A 22,081-nucleotide genomic window follows, 5' to 3' on the forward strand; every position below is an offset into this window, starting at 1 on the left:
TTTTTAAAAAGCAAAGGAATAATGGTAATAACTACAGCCGCCGAAGGAAAACAGTGGTAGGAAGGAGACAGAGAGAGGGTAAATATTTCAGCATTCTTTTCGGGGATTTCTAATAACATGCGACTGTCCCATGGAGCGAGTGTGGAAGAAAGTAAAGGCAGATAAGGATGGCTCTGAATTCGCCATGTTTTAGCATTTACAGAGGAAACTATGAGCTGCAGTGCGACCCACCAATTTAAAAGGCTTGGGTTTCTAGCACTTTAACACGCCACTAGCCCCGAAATCATGACGCTGGTGGGGGAAAAACCCAACAACTCCCCCTCGCACTCACCAGGATTTAGGTGTTGACATGGCGCAGCAAATCGATTGGAACCGGTTTGGCCTGGGGAAGAAAGGGGGAAAGTTGGGGTCCGGAGCGGCCCGTCTGCCTCTGGGCTCCAAAGAGGCGCCATCTGCTCCCCCGGCTCTGTCCCGGGAGCTGCACTGGCCAGCCCCACGATGGTGGGGAAACGGACCCCTGCCCACCCCAGCCTCCCATTTTAGGAACCTTCGCCCGGGGATCCATTGACCCGGCTTAATTAATTAACACAGCTAGAAGTGGCCCTGCTCTTCCCCCCGCCCAAGACACACTATGCGCCCTTATCCTGCTTGGGGGTGGGGGTCACTCTAAGCAGAATCCCATTCCCCTGGCTTCTTCCCGCAGCCACTGGCGACTATGGAGGCTAAACCAACTCCTCCCCAGGCCCGTTGAACTGTCAGAACGTTGCAGACTGAACAAATCCGTCTGGCTGCTCCTGCCTCTCACCCACCGCCAAGGAATACAAGGGGAAGGTGACCCGTTGTCCAAAGGGCTTTTTGTTTGCTCTCCCTCCACCGCGTGATCCCTGCCGGCAGGTCTGGCCGCGACTCCTCCAAAAATAAAGACAGAAAAGTTAACGTGCAGCGAGCGCCGATCATAAAGCAGGGGCATTATCTGCGATCTCTTCTTAAGTGGCAGCGATTCCGTGCAGAACAAAGGCGCAGTGTCTGCTCGGCCTATAGGTAAAGTTACAGCAGCCAAAACACACCCAGGCGCAAAGAAACGCACACACACACAGGTTCAGCTTCTCCAGGGACAGGCACTCCAGGACTTTCCCCTCTTAAGTCCCAGCTAGCTTGTTTATCCCCCCTACACAGCAAGCCGACGAACTTTTTGCAGTTTGTTCAGCGTTTTATATTTTAATTAATTCTTGATTTTTTAAAAAAACAAAAGCCCCATCCAAAAAGGGTCTCTCTCAATCTCCATTCTTCCCGCTCCCCGTTCCCCACAAGACATTCATTCCTCCTTCACATGTCATCAGACGGGAGGTTCAAACTGTAATTCATCTTGATTTACTTCATTGTCCTGGAGATGGCAAACTATAATCCTGTATAATTTCACGAACAAGCAGGTTTAGAATTAATGGGTCAATATTATTTAAAACAAAACACAGAGAGCACGACCTTTTCTCTCAACTACATATTGCAGTACAAGGCTCAGGAAACTTCACGCTAACCTCTCAACCTCTTGGGCTCTCAGAGGTTGCGGTTATTTGGAATGGTCTTTGCTTCTGCTAATGTCTGAAAAGGAATTTGGGAATAGAAATGTAATATTACATGAAAGATCTCTCTACTTAAGAAAAAAGGGGGCTGTCGGGTTTGACTAGGGGGTGTTTGTTGTCAGACTTTCTTTTGGTATTTAATAAAAGCTTCCTTCACAGCGGGAGCCGTTCACTCCCTACATGGACGCAGCGACTTTGTTTTTCGTTGGAAATGCTTGAGTCCAGCAATCTCAAATGATCCATTTTCTGCTGAGCTATTCATGGGAATAGTGGAATCCTGTCTACTTTGCAGAAGTCAATCGTCCCAAGGCCAGAGTTTATTTAGCATGTAACTTCAGTGTAAAGATTTTTTGTTGGGGTAGAACTGTAATTTATATGTATTACAGTAAAAATTACTGCACCGTGTTTCCAAAGAAGGGACCAAAGAAGGGTGTCATCTATCAGTTGATCAGTGTGAAGTAGTTACCGCTACGCAGTTAATTCATAAAAAAAAAAAATCCAGACAAAACTGTATGCTGTATATTTTACTCCCATGAAATAAAACACATTTTTCATGTTTGCTGAAAAGTAAAACAATAATATTGTACGAAATGTTATACACAGGGCATGTTTTACATTGCAATTTCAGAAACATCATTGCATCCACCAGAGATACTATTCTAAAACTGATATTCACACGTTTTAATAATAATATGTTAGAAACATACAGTGTCGCATTTAGTATATACATTCCCTTGCTCGCAAGCGAAAAATCCTAATCGCTTCTGTGTAACATGCTTTATTTTAAAGCCTAACCTTTAAAAACACTGTTGTGATATTACTAACAACTGCTTTTATAAAATTAATTTGACATTTCCATATATATACATCCTTTCAGTCATTTTTATGTTAACGATGCTAAACTTAAAAAATAACAAGCTTATAGTAACATTAAAATGTCATATCATATCCAGTCAAACATTTGTCCATATATATATATATGTGTGTGTGTGTGTGTGTGTGTAAATATATATATATATGTTCTTGTAACTGTTGGAAATACTCTTAGTGAAAGATGTCAGAATCTGCAGGAGGTCCTTTGAAAACAAAGGGACTATCTTATTTCAGTGGTTTCATTTTCTCTCTGTTTTCTCTCTCCTTTTCTTTCTTTCCTTCTCTTTCTCTATAGTGCCCATTACTTTCTAGTATAATTCTCAGTCTTTGTGGGAAGGGGGAGGGATTCCCATTCAGTATTTTATACTTTAATATCTCACACGGGTCTGTCCACAGCGTATTGGCATGCGCTCAGGTTGGAAGCTGGGTTCTGAACACTGGCGTATCCAAAGCTGGAGTGCTGCTTGGCTTTAAGTCTCAGACTAGCCAAGCTAGAGTTACATGTGTCCCTATAAACATAAGGAGGTGTTGGAGGAGCATAAGGACAGGCTGGCGTTGGCACTGCAGAATTCAGAGAGGGATTGCTCAAGTTGTTCAAGTTATTCAGGCTGTTGAGGCTGGAACCAGGGACCCCAGTGACTGCAGAGGGCACCATGCTTGAAGACATACTCATGGAGGAGATGGAATTTGGAGGGGAGAACATGCTCTGAGAAGACAGAGGGTTGACATTCATAGAGTTGAAGAAAGGAAAGCTTTTGGTGGAAAGGGAGGCAGAGGTCAGGCCTTTGGCTGCCCAGTTGTTGTAAGAATAGCCGGGGTACATATCATCGTAGGGCTGCATTAGACCGTTAAATTGTGGACCAAAGCCATTTTTGCAAAGCTCAGCCTGCTGGTTTCTTTCTCTCTTTCTCCATTTGGCTCTGCGGTTCTTGAACCAAACCTTTAAAATAAATAAATAAATAAATAAATAAATTAAATAAAATGGAAAAGGTCAGGCGCGGTTTAGTTATGCAAAAACTAAAATCACAGCACTTCGCTAACGGTGCCGGTAATAGAAAAGATATCACGCGTTCTTCTGACAAGAGAATTGACCAGTGTAAAACGGGATTGCATTTTTCACTATTAACAGACGTTTGTATTTAAAATGGTTATTCAAATCTACAACTCCCGGAAGTTTGCAAAATCGCCAAAGAAACTCTCCGGGAACCGCAGTGTATACGTTAGCGATTTTTTGTTCTATCACATTCAGACTGTATCAGCTGCAGATCATCACATAAAATATTTGTTTTAGAGCACGCATTTTGCAAATGAGTTTTTCTTTCGTGATTCCGAAACACACATTCGCGCTACAAAAGACAGCGCGTTTATATTTGCTCCCTGTCATTTTACACATGGGAGACATTAAGTGAAAAAAAAAAAACCGAACAAAACGAACTGCAAATCGAATGCAAAACGCGTAGAAAACCTGCAGAGTTTTGCCAGGGGAGAAAAAAAAATATTTCCTATTACAGATAGAGGGGAAATACTAATAAATCTTGACTCAGCAGCTTGTTTAAACTGCAAGCTCCCCATGTGCTAATCTTCAAGAACCCCCAAACACTTATAAACAAACGTGTTCTCCTGCTTTTTGGCAAAGTTTGCCTTTTAACAACGTGCTAAGTGAGATCGAAGGTCCCTCCCTCCAGACAATGGCGAAAACGTGTGCCTTTCTGCAAATCTTTCCAATCCACATCTTGGTGTCTGATTTGTCAGCCAGCCTCCTGCAGAGTTATTTTGCGTACTAGAGGCCTTCCCGGGCTCCTCTTTGTTTACACAAACGATGTTTTACATTACAAATCTCTAACTGTACAATTAATCCTTGACACAGCTTGACACACAGCTATAAACCAATATCATGCCCCACTCACATTCACAAAATATTGTCAACCTAAAGCAGCAAATGTTTCTCCAGCTATCTTCACAAAACATCCGTCAGTTATATTGCAGCTCATGAATAAAAATATACAGTGTGAAATGGTTGCTAAAATTACCTTAACATTTTATAATCCGATATTTTACCCACCAGTCTACTAAGGACAGACAAAGAATGCAAAGTGACTGTTTTCAACAACAAACAGCCTAAATGAAGAAGACTACTTTTTAAAATGACAGTGCAATGGGGTTGACACCAGACAGATTCAAACAGTTTGCAATTACATTCTGCTTGAATTAATCAACAAGCCTGATTTTTTCCTCTCCCTTTTTTATACTTCTTAATTACTCACTGTATATTTCTACTATTCCGTTTAGTCTGAAGTCTACAGCTGGCCTATTTTTAATTAAAATATATTTTTACTTCTAAATTTCTGTAGATTAAGCTAGTTCCTAATTTAAAACAGAGGTCTTTATTAATTTATTTTACAGGTCTACTCTAATTCTAAAGCATTTAAGACTAAAAAGTCTTTTCCCACAAATAAAACATGTTTTTCTATTAACTGTATTTTAATAGTATCCTTGTACAAGTAGAGCAATAAATGAACCATGGGTTATATCTGAAAATAGCAAGGATCTCGGGATTCATTTTGGGGGTCTATTTTTGAGCGAGGGCCTCACAGTAATGGGACTGCATAGGATCAGGATTTGGCCCATAATCTTGATAACTTTTAGCACTGTGATAGTACCATAAATCTGAGGGGGAAAGGGTGGGGGAAGCGCTAGGGTAGTTATGAAACCAAAAGAAAGAGAAAATGCAAGGAAGGGCATGCCCTGAATGCCTATGAGGAAATAAAAGCCCTTGTGTATGTTGTATCTTTTTCTCATTAGAGGCAGCACAGGTTGAAGCCTGTTTCAAGTTGCTTTCTTGGCTAATGTTTTCATTCGCATTTCGATCAAAAGGAAGAGAACACATTGCACAGTAAGGGCGGAACGTGCGATGCACCATATTCCAAGAAGGGAGATCGTAATCTGTCTCGCTTTGACATAAATGTCTTGCTCCCTGATGCTTTTGTGCAAAGGCTCTGAAGTTTTGAACGCAAACTGAAATCGAAAGCAGCTGCATTCGGTCCAACACTTCCCCCACCAGGCAGCATCGGGCTTTCGGCGTCTGTACCTACCCTGACTCTGGCTTCGGTGAGGTTGGTCCAGACGGCGATCTCTTCTCGGGTGGACATGTCCGGGTAGCGATTCCTCTGGAAAGTGGCCTCCAGCTCTTGCAGCTGCTGGCTGGTGAAATGAGTCCTCTGCCGTCGTTGCCTCTTTTTCTTGGAGGGATCCTCAACCCCGGCATCCTCGTTTTTACTCTGCTGGCCTTTCTCTTTCTCTGTAAAATAAGGGCACCCCGCGTTCAAAAGGCTGCTCCTTAATGCTACGAGAAAAGGTGGCAAGTATTCCCCCTACAGAGAGAAGGCTCGTTTGATTGGATTTTGTTAACCTTATATTTACAGCTCTGTATGTGTATGCACCCCCCCACACACGCTCTCTCTACCGTACAGATCGATGTATTTATCCATTTCTTATAGATAACAGAGAGAGAGACTACGTACAGACGATACAAATACAGCTAGAAGGTGTAGATAGAATATTTATCTGTATGTACATAGTTATGTATCCAGATAAATATCGTTACCTTGTCCGTACATATGTATTTATAATAAACACACACATAGTATTTCTTGGAGGTAATCAACAGACCTTGATTCAAATACACTTCCAAATACCAAAGTAAATGATAGTCGCTGCATGTGTTGTATCTCGCGCATTAAGGTTCACTGAGGATCTGACTACATAATTGTCCCGGTTGAATATCTTTGCTCTCGCCTTGTGGACCCTCTTGCCCCACAACTCCCTGGCTGAAGGGCGCCGAGGGGTCTCTCTCCCTTTCTCCGCAGCTGGATGCTGGGGCACTCCATAGCCAAATGGGAGCCGCAGTGAATCCCAATGCAAACCCGCCGGAGAGTCCCTGCAGAAGCAATTCATTATACGGGGGAAGGGTTTTCCCTATGCTCCCAATGAACACACAGACCGAAGGCAATCAGCCGGGCTCTGCTGCCAGGAGAGGCACTCAGAGGAACCTCAGTTGCGGTTCCAATTCACCTTCCTTCACTCAAGAGAACATAGGAAGAGACTGCGGGTGGGGGTTGCGGGGTGGTCGGCCGCGAGACTGAGCTGCGACACAGGGTGATGCAGAAGTTACCAGGGGACTTTGTAAGGGGGAGGGGTGGGTGTAGCCTCACCCCGGGATGGACTCTGTCTTACCTGCGGCCTCGGGGCTGGAGGTGTCCGAGATGGTGTGCACCTCCAGCCGGTGTTTGGAGGAGTCCAGGGAAGAGCGAGGCTGCCCCGGCGCTACAGCTGAAGCCATGGCCAGCGGCGACTGGTGATGATGGCAAGAGGATGAAGAGGAGGAGGAGGAAGGTGAAGTGGAGCACAGTTTATTCCCGGCTCCCAGGCGCTCCAGGCTTAAGGGATCTTTCATGAAGTTCATCGGCAAAAGAAAGCCAAATATTTCTCTCTCTCTCTGTGTGTGTGTGTCTCTCTCTCTATATATATATATACGTATAGCGATGTATATAGAGATATATAGACACTGCACCCCCGCTCCAAGGCGCAGCGTTGCAGAAGGTGCGGGCTCAACTCCCCGTATGGCTCCCTGGTCCAGTGGGAGACAGAAAAGCAGCAGCAGCGGCCAGCGTTTAAGAAGCAACTTGTTACCCTTTCAACTGAAAGAGTCCTAAGAAGTCTAATGTGCTAGTCCAGCCAGCCTTAGCTAAAGTCTCAAGGAAAACACACACAGAGGCACACGGGGTTTTCTTTGTGGCGTGAAGGCAGCACGAAAAAAAAAAACGATTAAAAAGAAGGTAAATTCGACCCTATAATAATAATAATATTCCTAATAATAATGAATAACCATAGGAACCAAGTCTCCTGACTGACACGCTAAGGCGATGGCAGTGTCAGTAAGAGTCAGAGTGACAGGGGCAGGTAGATGATATTATATCCAAGGCAGCAGCAGCCCTCCCCAGCTCAGCCACTCTCTCTTGTGCACACATCTAGGCGCAGCACCCAGGCGAGCAAGGGACCCGATCAGCTCAGCCACTTCCCTGTTTGCCCAACATCTTAAAACCAGAGGAGGCCTTCCCCGGGCAGTGATGTCACCCGACCCCTTCCCTCCCCCGCCCGGGACCCGCTGCTCGGGGCAGGAATGATGTCGCTCCGGACCAATCAGGAAGCGCTAGGCGGAAGGCCGACTATCATAACCGCGACCTATCAGAGAAGCAGGGCTGGGCTAAGTAATTCACTCTGCGGGACCAGAGGCTTGTGCAACCTGCCGTGCCTAAATTGCAAGAGATTGGGTATATAAAGGAGGTGATTCCAAACGCGGGTGAAGGCATATGTGTGTGTCGGGGGGTATGTCTGTATAGACCCACACATTGTTATAAATAACATTTATTGCCGTTCCCCAGTGATATGGGGAAACAACATACTTTGCTGGCTTCACAATTTTCTACACTGAAAAGCAGGCTGCTGAGGGAAAGAAGAGGAAACAAATAAAACCGAACTAATCTTAAAATTTCAACCCCAGCTGGCATGGATATTACCCTCGTCTTAAACAGCTTTTCTATAATTGCGAACAAGACAACTGGCGCCTTATAAATCCGATTTACAAACAAACAAAACCTAGCTTGTCAAAGAGAAATCATTCTTTTAAGCATGATCCTAGCAAGTGTTTAGTACTATAGTCTCGTTTTACAGATTTCTTGGATAGAAACGACAACACTAAAAATACCACGCAAGTGTAAATGCTCATTAATAAATCAAAATAGATAATACATTATACAGCGTTATACCAGTTTGACTAACGGATTTTTTTTGCCGAAAAATGGGTAGTTTTCGAATTATAGCAATCTTCTAAATTTTATTGGAAAGCAATAAACGAGATTCTCTCTAGCTGATCCTTACACTGTATTTGTAAACCTTTAAATTTCTCACTTTTCGTTTACTATCTTGTTTATTTTCTTGTGATAATTTCAAAGAAAATAAAACCACGAAAATCTCATTTTTGTGCAATATATATCCATCCATTATTTCAAGGAGATTTCAAACAACCGATCATAAGGACATTTTCTAAATTCCTTTTATTTTTAGAGACCATTTCCCCCTCCTCCCCCCCCCCCCCCCGTCTTGAACAAATTACTAAGTAAAAGCAAAATTATCTAAAGGAAAGAGAACGGAGAAATCTAGAGCAACAATGTGACTACGATGAATCAGACACCGCTAACGCCGAGATATTAGGGTGATGGGCGGCAGTATAAAACTCTACCATAGGCTGCGTCTCAGAGCACAAACCAAGAGCTAATCTCCGTCCTACATTCTGATTTTGTTTACATGTCCTGCTATATTACTGCAGTAGTTGTTGGTGTGAGATAGAAATATGGGGAGTTCTTCAGCAAATCTCACATTGTGGAGATTGTGTGTCCTTCCATGTTGGCCACATGACTGGAAAGTTCTTCAGTCAGAAAATGGGCTTGTCCCGCAGATAAAGCAAGAGGCAAATATATTTGAACATATCCGTTTGTCTCCTTTGAACCCAGTTGCAAGAAAACACCTTATCCCAAATATTTGCAATAGACTCGGGAGTGGGCCATAGCATGGGGTTTTAAGTAGCACCCCCATTGATTGGAAGAGTTCTGCGTAATGACACGAACTAATCCAGACACTGCAGATGTATGTGCGATAAGATTGTTCCTATACTTATAATTACTCTTCACAATTCTAGATGTCTGGGAGTTTCCCACAGATGTGAACTTTCTTAAGCCAACATAACTTCCAAGCTTCCCTTTCCTTTATTCATTTTTTGACAGGTCCTTCTTATTAGTGGATGCTCTTTCTCTCAGTATTATATCTTGCAGCCTTACTTATCGCTAAATTATACATATTACTTTAGCAGCCTGTTGGTAAAGAAGGTTAAATTAATTTACATTCTGCTCATTATCTGGTGTTTAAATGACGTGTTTTATCCCTGAGATTTGGCAAAGAATCTCTTTCCTCAGACCCCACAGCGTTTCGATGGAGACAATGCTCTTACATTTGTAGTGGATTTTAATCTGATAAGACTCTAATTTGCTTAAGTCTTTTAAATAGGGGGTTTTTAAATGATTCTAGCCGTTTTCTTATTGAATTTCCGCTAATTCCCCCAAGATCATAAAGTATATGTGCAAAGTAAATATTTCCTCCCTTTGCACCGGCAGCAGATGACCTATAAGTAAGTCAGTATGAATCCAGCTCCTTTCTGCACAATTTGTTTACTAATCATATTCCAGTTTCTTCTTAACCTCGCTATACTACTGTGGTCCTGTACTCATAAATCCCCGAAGCCCTCGTTAATGAAAGGACTCCAATAGGGCGAAACCAATGCCTCCCAGTGTCATTATTTTAAACGCAAGGTTGGGACATTCCTGCGCATTAGATTTGTAGGTTCAGAATTTCAGCAAAGTAAGTTCTCTCTGAGCAGCATTTTAAAGGAAGCCCGGGATGTGGGTGGGTGGACAAGGCTAATATAACAATTGTTATTTTCTAAATCTGTATTTCAATATTATGTTGAAAATAACGGGGAAAATTAGAGAAGCACGAGACCCTTATTACCTTTAAACGATTTGTAAAGGAATAAATCTCTCTCTGGTTAAAGAACAGAAGCGATCTGGGAGAGGGGTTGGAGGAAAAAGATTGCAAGGCTTCTATTTTTATCTAGGGCTTCCACTTTTAAATGTGGAGTATGGGCAAAGTGTGTGTGTGTTAAGGGTGAAGAGCTATTCTTCATTTATATTTTTGAAGATGGGGCTTTTTAGTTGAGACATGCAAACCTTTCCTGGGATCCTGGGATTTAACGAAAAGACATATGTATGGTTTGGAAACTGCAAGGCACTTATTATGCACTTTGTGGGTTCCTCTGTAATGGGATGCTATGTCGAATTCTTACTTGTTTGGTCATAAATCATTATGACTTTTTGCCTCTGTCATAAAGCTTAACGTTGGTCAAATTCGTACACAAGACTCCACATCCGCAAATGCACTGTATAACTCGTAGTCAGAAAGGGGATTTAATGTTCTCAGATAAGAGATTGAATTCGGTTTCTTTTCCCCTCTTCCAGACAAATGGTTTGGCGGTTTTTTTGGGTCTGACATAGAGCCATATTGTTTTGTCACTGTATTAAGCAACCGATTATGCATTATAGTCTTATTTAGTTCCACAGTTGTTAGATTTTACTGTTCAAACCCGTTTGAGAACGCCCTGCAACAGAGTCCTAGGGATTGTTCTTTAGCTTAGAATGAAACGAAACTGTCAGTTCTCAACTGCGACTCTGCTATGGACTTCAACAATGGAAGAATATGAGGATGCCCGGCCAACCACACTCGTTTTTAATAGGCATTTTTAAAAGTTTATAAATTGGAAACTCTGTATGTTTGTCTCTTTAGTGGCTCTCTCCCTTCCCACATTCTGGTCCAACTTCTTAATTAATCAAAGAACAAGCGCCCACCCCACCCCACCCGGCTTTGACGTCTTTATTGTCAGCTCTTTCCTGTTTCTATTAGTATGTCAAGAATAATTACACATGTAAGTGACTGCAGAACCATGCTTTCTATCTACTGCACAGCACGCAGTTTTAGTGACTGTTGCGCATTTGAAATTCTGAGTTGAAGGATTAGGCGATTTATAGTTTGCAGAATCCCTTGGTTGTTAGAATATTAGGCGCTGATGGAAGAAAAAACCTCAGCTCTGTCAAGATTCTTTTGACAAACCCTGGACTCCCTTTGGGTTCCTTTGCTCTAGTGGCTCTAACTGGCTCGAACTCTTCCTTCTCCTATCTGGGTTCTAGATAATAGATCAAATGGGTCCCCTCCCCTTGTAAAAATCTGGATTATGTTAAGAATCACGAGAGATTTTTTTAAATATAGAACCGTCCTAAAGAATTTGAATAGAATGGTCTCAGTTATGAAGCATCTCCGGGAACCTAACGGGCTATTTTAGGCCCATTTCTACCTGAACATGTGTGTAGTGGAGGGTTGGAGTGGGGGGAAGTAGGAATAGAGACATATTCAGGTATAGTCAGAAGGGAAGGCTGCAGTCACTTATTTACAATACTGTGATTAAAACTCCTCCATTGCTTCTCCCCCTGTCCTCTCCCCCTCGCCCGCCCCCGCCAGCCATGAGGGTAGCTAACATTCGGCATTAGTTGTCATGGTGACCATAAATCAGATAAATCCAAAAATACCCACCTTTAATCTGAGATGAAGTTTTTATTTCCCTAGCGAAATAGTATTTTAAAAGCTGTCAGCTGACAAAAAAACCCCAACCTAATTGTAGTAACCCAAGTAATACATTACTGCTAAAGGTTGAAATTAAAATGTCAGAAGTTGTTTTATTTTTTAATTCCGGTAGAATCATTGGTTCTCTTTAGATTCCAGATCCTCACAGCCTCTGTGGAATAGGGATTTCAGAAGGGGGAAAACAAACAAAGAAGCAAAACAAAAACCCAACTCCTTTGATTGTGGGCAGATTTCCTTTTGTAGGGTTTCTTGCACTTTCCACTGAAACAGCTAGTGTGGGCCACTGTGAGGACAGGATACCGGAATATATATCAAGACCACTGGTCTGATCCATTATGGTAAATCTTATGTTTCCTGAACATTTGTAACCGTTAGGCGGACGGCGGGGGGGGGGGGGGGGGGGGACGATAGTCCAACTTCAACGGGCCAGTACCCAGAACCCTACAAATTCTGCACAGATTTAAATTGATCTCTGAATGAGAGAAAGAGAGAGCGAGATCTTGAAACAGGAGCTCAGATGACCTGCTTAACTGGATACTGCTGTGTTTGCAAGGCATACTGCAGGTATTTATTTTCCCACTTTTGCCTTCATCTACTATAAGATCATTGTTTCTAGACGTAATACTCTCCTAAATGGATAAATTGGTTCTTATGTAGAGTCTCCAGCTAGTCCTGTTGTCTTTTACCTTTGGCTTGTTGTCTTTCGCCTATCTTGGATTACCGGGTATTCTCCTAGATGGAGAGCCATTAATTACCCATTCAGTCAATATTAGGAAGACGACAAAGCTTTTTACATAGGATTAAGAAGACATCAGATTGTTCCATTAGTATATTCCTCCTCACGAATAAGCTTTCGTTATACATTTAGTTTTCCCTGGGGTCAGTCTAACAACTGCTGCATCTATTATTGTGAGACGAGGACGGAAAAAAAAATCAAAGGAACAATAAGTAACTTTTAATTTTCATTTTGCAGAGAATATTTGAAGGGAAACTTAAATTTGGGATAGTAACTGCTATAATCGCATTGCCCCTGGAGAGAGAATCAGTCCCAATCAATTGCGGAAACACTGAAATGTAGTGTATGACCAGAGTGTGTTGCTGATTTAGAAACGGGAAACCGCGTTTCTCTTCCTTCCAAGGCTCCCACCTTTGCTGTTCAGCTCCCAGTCTCTCTCTTAGTCCTAGGCCCTTCTTTGCTCTCTTAGGAATCTCTTTCTTTCCCAGGCCAGTTTCTTTTCTCTTATCTTACTCGGGCCTTTCTTCTTCAGGTTTCCCTCTTTCTTTCTTCTCAAGGTTATTTTCTCTGATTTCCTCCAACTGGCCAGGCTGCTGTTAGGAAGCCAAGTGCCAATGGTTTCTCTACCCCTTTTTGGACACGGTTGCCATCCTAAATTACATTTTGGTACTGACACTGTTCAAGCAGCACATTGTACTTCCTGCCATGCATACTTAGCTACGTTTTGGTGACATTTTGGTGGACTCATGTGGCTTTTCCACCATATATGCACTGGCGGTGCCAGGGAAATTTGTATCTCGCTGAACTGATAGGATACAGAGATTTTCAGTTAGGCCCGTTGAATATCTATCTATCTATCTATCTATCTATCTATCTATCTATCTATCTATCTATCTATCTATCTATCTATCTATCTATCTATCTATCTACTTACACACGTACACTAGGGTAACTGTTGATATTGGGTTCTTATAAGAAACTAGACTATGAGTGGAGGGGCCACAGAGGGTTACCAAACTTGCATAGTTAGCTTTTAACTTTTGTAAAAATAAGTGATAAATATCTTCTTTAAACAGTGGTGTACCTAACTTTGCAGGGGAATACGTACATAAAGCTGAATGAGTGGGGGCTTTTCTAAAAGTGATGTTAAATTATTGAATATTCAGCCGCAAATAATTAGTTTAACAAGTTGAAATAATCAATTTGCGATGTTGAGAGCGATGGAATAAGGCAATATGTTATTTCAGCATTATATATTATGAGCCTGCTATTCCATGACTGGGTTATTAATTACATAACATGATTTCTAATGTGGAATTTACAAAAAGATATATAATAATTGCATATACTCAGCATGCCCTATCAAAAAGGCCAGGGCACTGCACAGAAATTAAAATGAAATAATAATAAACAGTACTTATAAAATGTGAGTCCCTCCTGACCCGCTCCCCCACTACACAGTTTAAATAGTTTTATGTGGTTTGTCACTAAGAAATACTTTTCCTAAATTCCATTTTATGGCTAAATATAAGATTAGTAAATTTGCATTTGAAATTATTTGTAGCAAGAATATGTTCATGTAGATATTAATATGACTGTGTACATTCCCATTTATTCCAATAAAGCCTTTATTTTCTGCTGAGCTATGAAAATGTTCAGCACTTGCAGAAACTCAACAATCCTTTGTATTTTGCAGGCTCTCTTCCTCTGATTTCCCCCTCTTACATATCTTTTTTTCTCCAAAGTCACAGTGACCCCCAACTGTAATTTGACAAAAGGAACTATGGCAGGATATGCTCCCAAAGAATAATTGTTTTGTGTCTCTGATACCTGACTTCCTAACACAGCAACTTAAAAGCCTTGACAGAAGGGGAAAGATTTGTCAGAAGTAAATGACATAAAAGATTAAATCGTTGCATTTCCTTCTAACTACGCGATACAAAACCAAGGTGGATTAAAAGATTTAAAACAGAAAAAGAAACCAAAATAATGTAAGTAAATAAGGAAATATACTGCTTGTATTATTTTCAAATAAATCATCCTAACAACTGAGGACATTCCGGGAGTTATAATTATTCATTAGGTTTCAACAAAACGGTCTGCATTTATACATAGCTCTATATAGAACAAATTCCATGAAATATTACCATTTAAAAAATCCAAAAAATTGCCAACAAACTCAAGGTATTCAGCATTACTTCAACACAGAGGTATATTTTAATTAATGGTATTAAATATGTTTGGATAGCAATTTCCCCTTCAGTCTGAAGGGTAAAAAATGGACTTATCGATATCGCACTAGGCAGGAAATTTTACATGTAATACAATAATCCGGACTCATAATTAATGGTTAAGAAAATAACCATTTGTTTCTCAGCAAGGGAAGTAAAAACTACCATGTCATAGAGCATATGTGGATATTACTTTTATAAATACTTAGAAGAATAAAACTGGCTTGTAAGGACTCATAAATTTATTATAGCAGAAAGGTCCCCACTTTCCCATTAGCTCCTGCTGTAGTCTTTGATTAAAACCACCTGTTCATTGGGGAAAAAAAGGTGAAGGGTAAAAAGGCCTTTGTTATTCTCAAACCATATATAAACCAATGTCATCTTTCCTCTCCACATTATTTAACAGCTATTACTTGTGGATTAAAAAGTGCAAAACATTGATAAACCTTATTTGTGCACAATTTAATATGATGTATTTTTTCGGGATGACAAATTATTGGGTCATAATACTTTAGGGTTTGGAATTGTTTCTAAGCTTGATTTTTAACCATTCTTTGGTCTAATCATTTATTTTTATAAGGAGCTGTCAAACAGTGATTAAAACTTCCAAACCGGGAAGGGGGGAACGAACAATTGCAAATCACTTGATGTTATCTGAGAAATATTAAGCTATTTAGCCAAATTGGGTTAATACTATATTCTTACAAGTAAGTGTTTAACCACAAGACCAGGAATACTTACATTATCAGTGCAGTCCAGTTTCCTGTACTATTTATTCACTTTAATATATTTTATTTAAACAAAATTATGCTTCTCTTGAATTAAATAGGAACGTGAACTAGAGAGCTTGTTTTCTTCTTTGTAATATGTTTGCATTGATGTTTTTCTTTATTACATTTTGTATTCACATATTAGAGCCACTAAATCTTGAATCAAAAAGGGGGTGGAGAGATCCTCCTATCAGTGGTTTCCTGTGTCTCTTTATTTATTTATTTATTTATTTAAGAAAAAAGACATTTCCGATGTTTAGCGCAGATAGTTACCAAAATTATTCTTATTTCGAACTTTTAGCAAAATTTTTTATTGTGAACTTTAATTTAAAAAAATACTGACGAAGACACTTCCGGTTAGGTGCACAAAGAGAACATTTTAAAGCACAGCAAAAATGTGCAATGAAAGCGTATGAAAGGGTAGCATCAAAAGGATGCGGATACATCCAGACAGTCCACTCCACAGATCCTGCCTGCACTCCTTACTCAGGCAACCCCTCTTCCCTCCCCGTTTTGAACTCCGTGGGAAGTGTTGCCTTAGCAAAAGAAAAAAGAAAAAAAAAAAGCACACAAGCTGGCCCTGAAAGTTGTTATTCACAACACGTTATTGCACGCCGCTGTTTGCACGGGGAAAATACCTCGCCAAGAATATCCATTTTTAATTGGGTTGCACTCCCCACAGCAAAAAACCTGGACCCAGTTAACTTTTTGGCAAGTGGGCAGCATTGTCCAGTTTCCCCCGTTTGTTGCTTCTCTGTGCAGTGGCGCAGATGTACAGCAGCAGAGGTCGCTGTTGGACCGCGTTATAGCTCAGGACCGGCCTACCTTCCCAAACAAGAGCTAGAGAGAGAGAGTGGAGGATGAGAAAGGAGTTTGGGAAACTTCCTCTGCAAGTCCCCTATCCAAATAACAACCAACACACTTTGCGCCAGAATCCAACCAGGACAGGGCACTGCACACCTGAGACAAGCCCTTTTAGTTAAAAAAAAGAGGAATAAATAAAGAGGGAACAATTAAGCATCCAACACGTTGGACTCTCTCTCCCCTTTCTCTCACTCACGAGTGATACGGTGAGTGGGTCCGAAGGGAGGCGGCCTGGGGGGCTCTCGCTTACCATTGGCGCTGGGATGCTGCCTCCCGAAGAGCTTGCTGCTGGTTGCCTCTTTCCTGCTCTCTGGAGGGTCACTGAATTCCCCCTTTTTAATATCAGAGTCTTTGGAGAAAAGACATTCAACTGTAGAAGGTTGCACCCCTACTAGAGAGAGGACGAGAGAGAGAGACAGACAGAGAGGAGAGGCTGTCAAACGTAGAACTCTGCCAAATCACCATCATTGTGAACATTACAGTCCGCGTGAATTTCACCGCAGTTCAAATAATTTAAAAGTCCAGAAAATATTGATCTTCAATTTTGTTGACCATTAAAGTATCAGCTCTCTGCGTAGAGAGAAAATAGTATTTGATCAATCGGCACATCAGTATTTGTAAATGTAATATGTGATTATAAAAATATAAGTGCATCTCTCTCTCTCTCTCTCACGGATAATACACAGCCACTTACATTCGAATAAACTACTCTTCTCTCACACATAAAGAATTTCATATGAATCGATCGGAAATATTTGTCTTACCTAATTGAACACAAGCCGATACTAGTTTACGACAGTTGGACTCCATCACCCGTTATCTGTAAAACATCAAATGTATTGGATTTTATTTTAAAAATGCTTACTTAAGAAAAATTAAACGTCAAAGGAGACGTGCTGTAGTAGTCAGTGTGCAGCACGTTGCTAACATATTTTCGTAACGATTTTTACAAAATACATTTTAAAAAAATCAGAATCAAGTTCACCTACTTGTCGCTCAGAAAGGGACACACTGGTATTAAAAGGCAGTAAAAAAGATCACAACGATCAAGGCGATCAAACATTTCTGCCTTTACTCCCTTTGAAGAATCGCATTGTTTATTTGTGAATGGCGAACGGACTTTTGTAGGCACTTATCTAATATTTTAAAACTTTGCAACCAAACTTGTCCTTAGCACATTTTAATCCTGTTGTTTATGGATTCATAATTTTCTCAGATGATAGAATACATGTCATTTGTCTTTTGTACAAGCTGAGTTTAAATTAGACTGTCATCACATTTGATGCAGTAGATTTAGCTTTCCTATAATTAGTACAAAAGGGGCTTCCTACACTTCGCACTTTTAAATAATCATCGACTTTAAAATCACGTTAAGGTTACTAGGGGGTAATACAACCCTGAACTAGGTTCGATTTCATTTCATTGTATCTTTTTCTGTATTACCTTCTAAAGGCTACCACGACCCCCTTTGGTCTAGGAAAGCCTCATACCCCATTGTGCTCTGCTGTCTGTTCAGCGAGGTTCAAATAGTAAACCACGCACCAATGGAATAGTTGTAGTTATCAGCAGGTAAAACAGTACCACAAGCGGATTGCAGAAGTGTATCCTAGGGAGAAAATCGTTTGTATTCATTAAGGATAACGCCGCTGATTACACGTGCTGCTTCCCTGTTCTGGGGAAACCTGACAATGCGAGCCCTGAGCGTCCTCTTTCTAATCTAGCTGGCCAGGCAGTGGGAACCCGGTCTGTGACAGTTTAGGATCGCCAGCCTGGGAGCCCTCGCTGGTCGCGGCAGGAGGTGCGCCTTCGCTATCCCTGTGCCAAAGAGCAGCAGTTTGACTGCTCCAGATTTAGTGATTCTGCAGTAAAATCACAGGATTAGTGCCTGATTGAGATGTCTGTTCGTGAGATATTACAAAATTCATTATCACAGCTCTCTGCTAACTCGATATGAAGTAACACAGATGGGATTTTATTAGTCCAGGCTTCAAATGTTTACTTATGATAATTTCTGGGGAAATTTGCATGTCATCATCATTTCGGTAATCTTTTCTTTCGTTTCTTCTTCTTCTTCTTTCTTTTTTTAGTGTCTGAACTGGATGCAGTATTAGCTAGTGCCTAAAATGCCGCAGACTGGAGTTTACAAACATTTTTGATGAAATAAATAATAATAAAATAACAAAACAATAATTAATAATACTGATAATTAATAATCGACATGAGTATGGCTGAACCAACCAACAGTCACATTTTCCAATGCAGTCTGCAGCTCTGTAAATAACACGGATTTTCTCCTAGGAAGTGAGAATTAAAAAAAAAAAAAAAAAGGTCAAGGTATGTTTCTCAGGACATTTCTGTGTCGTATTACGACACCGGAATTGATATTCAAAGCCAAAGAAGGACTTAGGAAGAACTCTGATCTGTATTAAATGCTTCTTCCTATAACTGGGCCTACTATATGAGCTGTGGCTAAATTTTTGGGGAAGGCAATTAAGAAAACCTTAATTCCTCTCTGATAGTCCTTAAACCGGCTCTGTCAAGACAAGCCTTGCATGACAAATTCACTTGCCTTGCCTCTTCGCTTTCCTTGACGGCTAATTTATCTAACAAATTGAGATGCACAACTTTTTTTCCCCCCGAATAGGAAGTTTTTCTCTCCCCTCAAATGCTGCTGTCCTGGGATGAATATATCTTGTTAGACAGGATTATTACTCTCCTGGTTTCAGCCGCTCAGATCCCAATTACACCACTGATCTTTATTTTCTCTCTTTTAATTTTTATAAGAACATCTCAACAGGGGAATGGGCATAAAAGAAGAGGCAATTTTCTGTTGACTACAGAAATGACAATGCCGAATCATTTAGTAAGGGGGTTGCTCTCACCTTTGTTTTTTGTTTTAATTTCTCCTGTCCACTTTGTCACTTTCAAACTATTTAATTATTTTTATAAATGAAAACAAATAGCAAACTCATAGACTGTTGAAGTATTTTCTTTTTCTTGGATTGCTGAGGAAATTCAGTTAATTAATACTCTGCTCCAAGCACTTAAACTATAGCTGACCTAGTAATAAGCAGTATCAGGTGAGTTGTACACATTGATGTCATTTTAGAAACAAATTAATCCGAGGCCCTGGCAAATATCTTGCAAAACATTTTAGTATCACAGAACCACCGGTCATAATTTGGAGTTAGTAGTTTTTGTAATATGGTAGGTGTTATTGTAGGTGGTTCATAAACGAAATCGGTGCTTAATTTAAGGCCTAATGCTGTAATCTTTATTCACCCGAGTAATCCGTAGTTAGTCCCAGTGACTGCTCTCGTGAGTAAGGGTTACTTGAGTAAATAAAGGATGTTTCCTTATACTGAAAATACAAACAAGCCTTGCTAGTTACAATCTAGTGAACACAGGACAACGATTTAGATTAATTCTATTGTATTAATATTTCTTGGAGTCTACACGTAAGGCTATTCATTTATCGGCACACACATTACACTTTCTCATGTAAAGCATATGCAATTCCTTTGTGCATAACACTCTTTTACTTCCCAGATATGCAATTGTCTGAAACTAGGTAAAAATCTTAAAGCTTTAGGTGACTTCTTTCCCTAACTTAATTTAAGTTTCCCTACAGTAAATGATGTCCTTATTTTAAAAAATTATGTTCTGTAATGCTGCCTTTAGGAAAGAAATTAAGGTACGCATAGTTAGAGAGGAAGCGATCCACACCATTTTCGTTTTATTTTGGAGGGGGAGAGGAAAAAAAGCACTGTAAGGAATGTAATCGAGACAATATTTTCCCTCCACAAATAACGTACAATTAATAATACAATTAACAGTAAAATAAATTAACAAATCGCACTAACTTTAAAGCATTTTTAGAAAGACACAATTTTAAAATTGTGACCAATCCGAGCTGACCTAAATAATAAAACTCTCTTCTGCAAAAGGGCCTGTCTCGCAGGTAGTATTCTCAAGGCCTCATTTAATAGCTGGATTTTTTTCTTAGGCAAAACATTAGAAGCCTTAAAAAAAAACAAAAAACCCACCCTCAGTGACTTGACTCCTTTTATCTCTCGAACGCCAATCCCTCCAGACGTATTAACGTGAAGTAGGTAGAGGAGGGTTCAGGGAGATGCACCGTTTTCCGAGACAACTCACGATCTTCTCGATTGCCATTGAACTGCCCCCATAGATCATTATTGCCAGGACTGAAAAACAGTGTAAAGTCCCCAGAACGGCTCGACTCACGTCTGTTTGGAACGGCCCTCGCTAGCGAAAAGAGACATCAGAGAGTCACACAAATCACCTAGCGGGAAGATCCCCGCAAAGTGGAACCAATTCTCAGACTCGCATTATCTCACATCCCGGGGAAGGATGGGCCTCCACTTACCGGCTACTCGTTGAGCTTTCCACCCCGTTATTCTTTCCTCTCCTCCTCGAGATTTAGCAAATCCTGGGGGCTGGCTTGACTGCAGCGCCAGCAACTCAGGGGCAGAAGTAATAAAGGATCCAAACAAGAGCGCAGGGTTCCGTGGAGGTGGTTGGGGCTGGGGGGGGGGGAGGGAAGCGGGGGGCTAGTGTATTCGCTGTGGGATCGGAGATCTTCCTGTGTCTGACTCGCTCTTTCTTTTACTCTCCGGCTCCCTCTCTCTCGCCCCCTCTCTGCATTGGGAGCGACGTGACGTCAGCAGAGATTCCACCAAACTAACTCCAGCGAGGAGCAGAGCAGAGGGGGAGTGCAGGGGGCAGTGGATTTGCTGGGGAAGGGGAGGCAGAGACAGCGATAGACAGAGGCGAGCGGCGCGGGGAAAGGGAGGGGGGGGGCGCGTAAAATCTGCAAAGAAAGAGCCAGGCAGAGGGACACATAGACAAGAGAAGCGGGGAAGAAGGGAGATAATAAAATAGACTCAGGCAGCAGAACAGAGGCAGACACCGAATAAGAAACCAGAGTGAAGGCAGGGCAATTAAGAGTAGGATCTACATTACCTCTATGGTATATTAGCATGAATATGTTACACACACGCGCGCGCGAAAATCGGAATGATGAGGCAGGAAAGGATGAAGAGCAATAGAAATTCTGATAAAAAAAAAAACCTGAAAGAGTGTGTGTGTGTGTGTCTGTGTGTGTGTGTGTGTCTGTGTGTGGGTGTGTGTTTGGGGGAGTGGGAAAAAGAAAAGAAAAACCAGAAAAGGGGAAGAAGAAACAAGCAAAGGACGAGGAATAGATAGAGATAAAGAAGAAAACCGAGGTGAGAGAGACAGAGTGGTCTGTGTGTGCCTGCTCCAGAAAGAGAGGGATGGGACGATAAACGCAGCGCTGGTGAAGTCTGTGCAAAGGGCCAGGTCATTTTGCTCCCGCTCAGGACTGTTCCACTAGTTCAAAGTCAGCTCGGTCCAGACTGAAAAATATATTGCAGATCCCAGTGTGCAGCTGGGAAGGGGAGGCACTGGCCAGTGTTAGTGAAGGGATTGCGATGTACAAGACTCAGAAGCTTATTTAAGTCTAGAATTTCCTTTGCTGTAGATGGACCCAAGTTCACATAGGGTCGCTGATAACTCATTTTTTAAAATGACGAGGTTAAGGGTTCTGCAAGAACGGCATTACCCCCGCAATATTGTGCTTATCTATATATTTACATTTGCTTCTGACAATGTGTGCTACTGTAGGAAGCTATAGATATAGGGCACGAACTACTGCCTGACCATTTAAATATTATGTTTTGT

General features: G+C 41.2%; 1 protein-coding gene across 6 annotated transcripts; it reads right to left on the bottom strand.

Moving 5' to 3' along the window:
- Window positions 1–2,089: 2,089 nt before the first annotated feature.
- On the bottom strand, window positions 2,090–20,960 carry PITX2 (paired like homeodomain 2). 6 transcript variants are annotated; one of them, XM_075127576.1, is made up of 6 exons: window positions 20,748–20,960; window positions 20,404–20,626; window positions 17,122–17,177; window positions 16,608–16,748; window positions 5,546–5,751; window positions 2,090–3,393 (listed from the first exon to the last, which is right to left on the bottom strand). In XM_075127576.1, exons 3-6 carry the CDS (start codon window positions 17,165–17,167, stop codon window positions 2,830–2,832), a joined length of 957 nt encoding a protein of 318 aa, XP_074983677.1. In that variant the 5' UTR covers window positions 17,168–17,177; window positions 20,404–20,626; window positions 20,748–20,960; the 3' UTR covers window positions 2,090–2,829. The 6 variants fall into 6 exon arrangements, with proteins under 6 accessions (XP_074983677.1, XP_048703832.1, XP_048703829.1 ...); XM_048847875.2 differs by lacking the exon at window positions 20,404–20,626 and having other exon boundaries at window positions 16,608–16,745; window positions 20,748–20,959; XM_048847872.2 differs by lacking the exon at window positions 20,404–20,626 and having other exon boundaries at window positions 20,748–20,959.
- Between the last annotated feature and the right edge of the window lie 1,121 nt (window positions 20,961–22,081).

Source organism: Caretta caretta, chromosome 4 (genome assembly GCF_965140235.1).
Source record: "Caretta caretta isolate rCarCar2 chromosome 4, rCarCar1.hap1, whole genome shotgun sequence".
In the NCBI taxonomy this organism is placed as follows: Eukaryota; Metazoa; Chordata; order Testudines; family Cheloniidae; genus Caretta; species Caretta caretta.